Source organism: Abramis brama (genome assembly GCF_963993115.1).
Source record: "Abramis brama genome assembly, chromosome: 7".
NCBI classification, from domain to species: domain Eukaryota; kingdom Metazoa; phylum Chordata; class Actinopteri; order Cypriniformes; family Leuciscidae; genus Abramis; species Abramis brama.
Genome location: NC_139969.1, coordinates 219,601 through 229,600, shown reverse-complemented (window position 1 = coordinate 229,600; position 10,000 = coordinate 219,601). Strand labels below are relative to the sequence as shown.

The window sequence follows — 10,000 nt, the reverse complement described above, 5'->3', positions numbered from 1 at the left end:
CAGTTTGTAGCAGTAAATGAAGAGATGTCTCATCGATCACAGGTTCAGTATGGCGTACCACAAGGCTCAGTACTAGGACCGCTGCTGTTCATTCTGTTCTCAGAGTAAAGAACATTTTAATCATTTTAATAAAGGACTTTTTTCCACTATAAAAAACCTTTAGTGCAATGGAAAGTCCTATTTAGTCCTATTATCAATGTAAAGCTGCTTTGGAACAATCTACATTGTTAAAAGCGCTGTATAAATGAAGATGACTTGACTTGACAGATTCCAGACTTTTAAAAATTAAGGTTGTTTATTGGCATCGAAGGTTCCATGAAATCATGAAAGGGTTCTTCATAATAGAAAAAGGTTCTTTAGATTATTAAAATGTTCTTCAAAATAAGAAAAGATGGTTAGTTTAAGAACTGATCACTGAAAGGTTCTGTGGGGAACCAAAAAGGTTCTTCTATTGCATCAGTGCGAAAAATCCCTTTTTGGAAGCTTTATTTTTAAAGAATGTATAATAATGTATGTGAGAATCGTACAGGGTGAATCAGTCATGTGAAGGTTCATGTTAAACTAGTAAAGGACGAATCCAAGTTTGAAAACACATCCAACAACGAATTCCGTACCAGAATTCACTCTAAATGTGTCTTGAGAACAGCACAAATCAAGGACATTCCCGTCCCATGTTTCGGACTCATTACAGTCAAAGTCATCAAATCAAAGGCTTGGAGCTCCAGCTGCGGTTCGAGTCTTGAAGAAAGTGGTCATTTCAGAAATGACCACCTATCCAAACCCCAGCGTAATAGAGAGGAGACCTGCTAATCACTCACTTCATCAGTCCACACGCTGAAGAGTCCTCACACCGTTATTAGAGCTGATTTGAAACGCCTTCGTACGAGAGGCCGTAGATCCACAATCACGCCTTGACATTCAGGCAGTTTAACATGTTTACTGTCAGTGTGTCACTCCCACACTATTGCATAGTTTAGCAATCATCATATATTAGGTCTTATTTGAAAGCTTAAGTCCCCCTGTGGTGAAAATCCAGCTTTTAATGTTGTTTATGTGTCTATGTGGTGTTTTTAATATGCTTTAAGACAAACCATGTGTAAATTCATAAGTCGGCTCCATTGCTGAGTATTTCCTCCTTAAAACTGCAGTGAACCAAAGACAGTCTCAAAAACACGCTTTGAAATCGCTGGAGTTTCTGACGTCACAAACTACCTTGTAACCAATCAGATCAACGTGTGATCGTCAACCAGTGGATCTCTGAGCTGAGTGAGTGAGTGGAGGCGGGGCTCATTTGCATATTCATAAAACGGTGAATACTAAATGAGGCAAGGGTGTCGAGTTACATTCAAGATATTTTAAGGCACAAAGTATTTCTTTTCAAGGAAAAAACTTTAAATATGTAATTTTGGTGATCAAAGATGAGCTTTAAGGGATACAATTAAGGGGGACTTTAAACACTCAAAATTTACTGTTTTGAAATTGGGCATTACGTTTACATGGAATCAGCACTTTAAAACGTTTTAGTGGCTACATTTTTGTGATATAAACTTAAAATTTGGAACACAACTTAGTTAGACATAAGGCTTTGATTTTTTAGCAATTTTTTAGACCAAAACAGCAAAATTTTAGAGTCAAATAAATACTTCTATAACATTTTGACACTTTCATGTTTTTAAGTGCTTTCAGTTCTGCAATAAGTTTCTTCAGAGACCAACCTTACGCTCTTCTATATAGAAGCCTAAAGGTTTCCGTCAGGCGCTTCATATACAGAACCTTCCCATCATGGGATAATTTTATGGATTTAGTTTTAATTCATTCATTTTGTTTAAATACATTTTTGGTTAAATTTTATGAATGAAATGCTTGTAAACACTTTCAGTAGAAAAAAATTCAATAACCCGTTAAACATGAAAGTATTATGCGGTAATTTAAGACATTTCTCCTTACATAGGACATTTTTGCTTCTTTGAAATTGAGTCAAGAACCGTAAAGTTCTCTATTGAGTGTAGGTCTGCATGTGTAGTTACCTAGTGTTCTATATAGAACCTTTTTTTAAAACTGGGTCAAGAACCCAAGGGTTCTATATAGAACTCCACTGAACCTTTTCTAAGAGTGCAGGTCTGCATGCCAAAGCAAGATAAGTTCAGATCTATGCTCAAAAATGTGTATGTGACGGTTCACAGGTTAAAGCACGGAGCTCATAAGAAGAGGAACATTCTTTTGAATAGACTCGAAAATTATGTTGGCATTAGTGGAATTGCATTAGCATGGTTTCAGACTGTTATCAGTTTGTAGCAGTAAATGAAGAGATGTCTAATTGATCACAAGTTCAGTATGGCGTACCACAAGGCTCAGTACTAGGACCGCTGCTGTTCACTCTGTACATGCTACCCTTGGGAGATATCATTAGGAAACATGGCATTAGTTTTCACTGTTATGCTGATGATACTCAGCTCTATATTTCTTCACGCCCTGACGAAACTTACCAATTCACAAAATTAGTGGAATGCATAGTTGATGTAAAAATTGGATGACTAGTAATTCCCAACGACTTAATTCAGAAAAAACAGAGATTGTAATTATTGGATTGGCGTTGAATTTTAGAACATTTAGAAAAACGTTATCATCTCCGCGTAAAGTTCAAAAACGTGAATCTGTGAAACGGTGACGGTGCGCACATGCGTATTACGTGTTTAGTCTATAGGTATGCGCGTTTGAATATATGTGCGCGGGTGTGTAGTCTTTCTTTACAAATTGACCTCAACAAATTACTTCTCTGGCCTTAAACATTCATAATACAGAAACTGTGAATACATGAATTCATAATTGACTGTGAAACCGTCCTGACGAAGCTCTCGCGAGGATCTCGTGAGGATCGTACCTGATCGCAGCTGCTTGATTCGGCCTTGGCTGAGTGCCGGCTCCACGGGGAGAAAGTCCTTGAACCAGGAGATCTCGGGGTCGGGGATCCCGCTGGCGGCGCACAGCATGGTGGCGGTTCTGGTTCTCTCCACCACCTTCAGCTGAGGGCCCATGTCGATGCTGGGGAAGCCGAAGGGCAGCAGGTCCTCTGAAACACACCCGAACACATTAATGAGCGGAGGAGACGCTCAGAGGATCACTCACGCACAACACTGGAGACTGTTACAGATATTTTTATATAGATTAGTGTTGCTGTGAAATTACAAAAGACCCTAAATATCAACCTCATCTGGGGATCTTTCTGTTTTCTGTCTTATAAAGTCTCCTGTTATTATTTTTGGTGTGAGCTGTCTGCAGGAATCAAACTGAATCACAAAGATTCAGACCTTATTGCAAACCTGTTTGACAGATTAGATCAGAAAGAGTGATTGATTCGTCAGTCGGGCAGACAGAGATTGAGCAGCTGAACACATGACATGACTGCTGAAATATTATTATCAGAGGAAATGATTATCAGATCGGTATACGGTAAACTCCAGGATCAGACAAGGAAATATCTGAAATATTTCAGCATCAGTGTGTTTACGTTCATGCATTCAGCAGACGCTTTTATCTAAAGCGATTTACAAATGATGAACCAGAGCAATTCGACAAAAAACAACAATATTCACAATATACAATGCCAGTTTTTTTATAGTTATGGCTCTTGGTGTGAGCACTGATATAGTTATAGTTATAGTTAGGTTAGATATAGTTATAGTTCTTGGTGTGAACACTGACATAGTTATAGTTATGGTTAGGTTAGATATAGTTATAGTTCTTGGTGTGAACTCTGATATATAGTTATAGTTATGGTTATGGCTCTTGGTGTGAACGGGCCTTAAATCTAAGGTTAGGTTGAAGGTGGGTTTTAATCTCTTACAGGACCACCAAATATGATCATCCTCGCAAGGGTTATTTAAAAGACAGCAATATAGTCTTTACAGAGTTTTCCTCTAGACTTTTCCCCGAACCCCAGTTTAAAAAACAAACACTGCTTCATTTCATGTTCCAGGCTCAGAAACATGAGCTGTTGGAAACTTCTCGCGAGATAAACGTCCTTCTCAGTGATTAAAGACTATTCCTCGCATCTGTTCACATTAGCGGCCCACTTACGCGGGACTCTAGATGAGATGATCGTGACTGGCTCACACAGATATGGCTTTCAGTGGGCGGGTTATTACACCAATATAAATAAACCAGTCGTCTCCTCAAAACCACTGAGATTATCAGAGGTACATGGGAGCAACACACACGCATTGCGCTGGAATGCTGTAATTATGTACATTCATAATCACTGCGCACACGTTCACCTAACCATCAATTACATGTTACACAGCCGCATGTTTGCAGCGCCGCTAATTATTTGTTGGCTTTAATTAGAGAGTCAGCGGAGATGAGGAGGGACAGTAAACACCAGAGTAAAGGCCAGGATTCGCTTATATTGGGGAGCAAGAGCTCCTCGACATTTACAGGAGACGCTTTCAGACCAATGATGAACTACAGACTCCCTCTTATTCTACAACAGGTTAACAGGGGTCAGAGGTCAAGGGTCAGGACCTCGGCAGCCGACACATTGGGGCAAATTAGACACATTAGACTTTACTGTTGGCATGAAAGAGAAGTTGAGCTGGTCTTTTCTCCTCTGTTGTGTCGTATATCGAGTGAAACACTTCTGGAACAAGAACACATGTGGGCGGGGCTTGATCGTGACTGTGGGGAATTGATTGGATGGTTGTGGTTTGCTATTGGCTGATCTCATGTGAGTGACAGGTTGCCCCGCCCTCGTCATCAGAGAAGAGATGCTGCAAGAGGAACTTATTCTGATTCAAGATTAATAACACACTAACAATGTGCACAGATAAATCATTTACAATAAACACTACGATATTACAGAAAAAACAAGAATTTTGATTTCAGTGACAGTTTTAAATCAGCTGAATGTGCCGCAAAAACCAACAAAATTAATGAACTTCACTCACATAAATCGATCTTGGCAGTTACTTCTGTATGATAAAAAATATGCTAATAAGACTGACATAAAAAAAAATCCATTATACGTATTATACATTTTTAAAGAACATTTGCTGTTGGATTAACAATAAAAACAGACGGCGCGTCCCTGGGGGTCCGACTGAGAGAAGAGGATAAACCCGTGTGTGTTTACAGAGGAGAATAACACAGATGCCAGTGATGACGAGACACACACACTCACACACACACACACACACACACACACATACTCACACACACACATACTCACACACTCACACACATACTCACACACTCACACACATACACACACACACACACACACACACACACACACACACTCACACACACACACACACACAAACATACTCACACACATACTCACACACACACATACTCACACACTCACACTCACACACAGCTGCAGGATAATACGGTTAATGAGCTGAGAGTGAAACCAGCAAGAGACACACAACTGACCACACGCACACACAAATGCGTTTAAGGTTGTTTCCACGGCAACAGTGACAGATGTGTGTGTGTGTGTGTGTGTGTGTGTATTATTCCCCAGACACACGCTTTCTGCTGCTCCAGTCGATCAGCCTTCATCCTCCTCATCTTCCTCATCCTCATCATCCTCCTCCTCCTCATCTTCCTCCTCTTCCTCATCTTCCTCATCATCATCCGCATCCTCCTCATCTTCCTCATCCTCATCATCTTCCTCATCCTCCTCATCTTCATCCTCCTCCTCATCCTCCTCATTACACCTCACAGTACAAACTGATGAAGATTAGATCTCAATAAAACATTTCAGATCTGACCACAACAAACAAACCTTAAGCCTCTTTGGCTCAAACAGAGAAAGGCCGGGTTAAAGCGGTCACTGCTAGTCTAACACGGAAACTCATCATTAATCTCAAACACACGAGACTCCGGTTCATCCAAAGCATTAATAAAGAGTTTATAAAATGAATCCATATGAATCAAGTGGTTTCCTGAAGAGACAATCACTTTAAAAGATGAACAGATTCATCAAAAATAAAAGTTTGTGTTTACATAATATATGTGTGTGTAATTATATTGTATAATTATTTTGTATATATAAATACACACACATGCATGTATATATTATTATATATTAAGAAAAATGTGGTATTTATATATAAAATATTTATAATTATATATATATATATATATATATATATATATATATATATATATACATATATATATATATATACAATATATACATGCAAATATTTATTAAATATATACATGCATGTGTATTTATATACAAAATGATTATACAGAGTACACACACATATATTATGCAAACACAAACTTTTATTTTTGATGCTATTAAAGGGTAACTCTCGCCAAAATTGAACCTAGGCTCTTAAACTAGTCGGCTAATTTTGACTGACAAAATCCCAGCCACCGGAAACACTAACTGATTAAGTGAGTCGTACAAAACCTTTCTTTTTAGTAAACTCTGTGTACACACACAATGTTCTCAGTGCTGAAGTTCATGTGTAGAGCCCCTGGTGACACTTCCAGCACAGTTTCATGTTGTGTCCAGCCTTCTTAGTGTTTTAGAAATAGCGATTTCGGTGCTATCATAGAAGAGCCCCATTCACAAGGGTTAACCCTAACTCCCATTCACAAGGGTTAACCCTAACCCTAACTCCCATTCAAGGGTTAACCCTAACCCTAACTCCCATTCACAAGGGTTAACCCTAACCCTAACTCCCATTCAAAACAGTAGCACCTCACTGCAGTACATGAGATCCAGGGGGCGGAGTTGGATCCAGATCTAAGGGGTGGAGATTGGTAGGTTTAGGGGTGGGTTTAGGGATCAGGGGGTGGAGATGGGTAGGTTTGGGTATATGTAAGGTGGGAGGAGTTGGATCTGGATCCAACTCCTCCCCCTGGATTTCGTGTTCTGCAGTGAGGACCATCTCATTCAAAAGGGTTAACCCTAACTCCCACTCAAAAATTGCTGCGCAGCACTAAAAAAAAGGCTAAATAAATCTGATTAAACCGCTCGATTCATTTGGATTCATGGTCGTTTCCTGGACTTTTGATGGTTTAAATCCCTTCATTTGTTTTTCAAAGATGAACCGAAGTCTTATGGGTTTGAATGACAGAGAGAGAGAGTGAATGACAGAGAGAGAGAGTGAATGACAGAATGTATTTTTTGGGTGAACAAAGCTTTTAAAGTTCTGCTTCATCATCAGGGTTGATCAGTGTGTCACGCCTCCACAACACTCGACACACTCCGTTTCTGTCAATGCTCCGGAAATCACCCGTCTGTGTGTGTGTATGTGTGTGTGTGTGTGTGTGTGTGTGTGTGTGTGTGAGAGAGACAGTGGCCGTGCGTCTGCACTTCACTAAACACACTGTGACTGCCGATGGAACACACTTCATTACCAGACTAACAGAGTCATCAGGCTCTTATCAGAATCGTGCGCAGGCGATGATGGCGATGACGATGATGACGGCGATGATGATGGCGATGATGACGGTGATGATGGCGATGATGATGGTGATGATGGCGATGATGACGGTGATGATGATGGCGATGACGATGATGACGGTGATGATGGCGATGATGATGGCGATGATGACGGTGATGATGGTGATGATGATGGCGATGATGGTGATGATGATGGTGATGATGGCGATGATGACGGTGATGATGGTGATGATGATGGCGATGACGATGATGATGGTGATGATGGCGATGATGATGGTGATGATGGCGATGATGACGGTGATGATGGTGATGATGATGGCGATGACGATGATGATGGTGATGATGGCGATGATGATGGTGATGATGGCGATGATGACGGTGATGATGATGGCGATGACAATGATGATGGTGATGATGGCGATGATGATGGTGATGATGGCGATGATGACGGTGATGATGGTGATGATGATGGCGATGACGATGATGATGGTGATGATGGCGATGATGATGGTGATGATGGCGATGATGACGGTGATGATGGTGATGATGATGGCGATGACGATGATGATGGTGATGATGGCGATGATGATGGTGATGATGGCGATGATGACGGTGATGATGATGGCGATGACAATGATGACGGTGATGATGGCGATGATGATGGCGATGACGATGATGGCGGTGATGATTGCGATGACGATGATGACGGTGATGATGACGATGATGATGGCGATGATGATGGCGATGATGGCGGTGATGACGGTGATGATGGCGATGATGATGGTGATGATGATGGTGATGACGATGATGGCGATGATGATGGCGATGACGATGATGACGGTGATGATGACGATGATGATGGTGATGATGGCGATGATGACGGTGATGATGATGGCGATGACGATGATGACGGTGATTATGGCGATGATGATGGTGATGATGGCGATGATGACGGTGATGATGGAGATGATGGCGATGATGATGGTGATGATGGCGATGATGATGGTGATGATGGCGATGATGATGGTGATGATGATGGTGATGATGATGGTGATGACGATGATGACGGTGACGATGATGATGGTGATGGCGATGATGGGGATGGCGATGATGACAGTGATGGTGATGATGGCAACAAAAGTATTTTGTTTTCTTTCTTTGAGACACTAACATTCATGCACCGGACAGACATTACAATAGACCTTCGTGTTTTCCTGTTTTTATATATTTTTCTATTTATGTTAATAGAATTTGCAAACCTCCATTCATCTGCAACGGCTTAGAGCCGGTCGTGACAAATGAACAGGTAAAAGTATAGATTGTAAAAAGTAATATGATACTGATGTAAAAGTATCAGACAGAACAATACTCAAAACTAATAACAAGGTCTAAGTAAACAAACAGAAGCCGAAATCAAACACAAAGCAACCAGGAGCAAGTTCAGTCAACACTCACACAACAATGAGGGAAGAACAGGTGGACATCGTTATGTTAATGAGCCTCTGGCCACGCCCACTGACCCGTCACATGCTGAACACAAGCACTTCTGAATAATCATGCATTTCAATATCAGTTACTCATCATCACACATTAATGTGTACTTCCATTCTAAATTCCCTGGGCGAAGAGCAAATTGTACCAAACAAGCTTGAGATTAACACGGATGATCGTAGCCAGTCCTCAAAAGAAAGAAAACAAAGAAGAGAAGAGAAGACAGAAGATGGAAGGAGACAAGCGTCTCCAAAGCAGGAGAGATGATGGCAATAATTAGACAACAAGAGCGATCGAAAAAAAGATTGATGAGACTTATAAAACAGTCAATTGGGGAAAAACATATTGAAAAAATTGACCTTCGACACCGCCTGTTGAGTTTCTTCCTGCGAGCCGTGAAGTGAGTGTGATGTGAAACGCATGTGTGTGTGAACAGGTCCTGTTGCTTCAGAGAGATGAAGCTGCCGTTAGCTGTTAGCGCATGCAAGTTAGCGTGCATATCGAGCAACCATATCACTTCTGCTTTGCTATGATATCTTGAAGTGTGAAGGTAAAAGCTGTTGTCGAAGTCAGCGAAAGCTCGGTTATGGGGCAACGAGAACTGCAAAAGATCTGTGACAACTGAATATGGTGATTCGTAAACTTCTCTATAAAAAGTGATTTTCTTCTAAAAACTGTTATCTTGAACCTGGAGCAACAATCCCACCGAGCCTCGAGAGTTTGGCACGCTCTAAACCTGAAGGTAATGCCAAATCTTTTTTATTTGTAAAGGTTATGGAGATGTGTGACGGAAATCTTAGTCATTTACGGGGGAATATGAATACAACAATTGAGAACAGGTCCAAACTAGAGGAGGAAGAGACACCAGCATGATAACAATCGCAGAAATCTCTGACTGCAATATACGTTACATTTGAAGGAAACTATGAGTGATGCGACTGGACAACGAAGATGATGATGATGATGATGGAATATCTCACCTCTGATGATGGACAGTGTGGAGGTCTTGGTGATTTCTCCTTCAGTGTTTTTGGCGACGCACTCGTAGGCGTTTTCGTCACGAGGCGCTCTGAGTGGCTG

General features: G+C 40.9%; 1 protein-coding gene across 1 annotated transcript in view; it reads right to left on the bottom strand.

Moving 5' to 3' along the window:
- ptprsb (protein tyrosine phosphatase receptor type Sb) overlaps window positions 1-10,000 on the bottom strand; it is a 123,383-nt gene that overhangs the window by 70,468 nt on the left and 42,915 nt on the right. Inside the window, exons 6-7 of the mRNA XM_084120963.1 lie at window positions 9,901-10,000; window positions 2,882-3,070 (exon numbers count right to left, since the gene is read on the bottom strand). The exon at window positions 9,901-10,000 is cut by the window's right edge and continues 42 nt beyond it. Coding sequence (XP_083977089.1) covers window positions 2,882-3,070; window positions 9,901-10,000 — 289 coding nt within the window. The remainder of the gene's footprint in view (window positions 1-2,881; window positions 3,071-9,900) is intronic.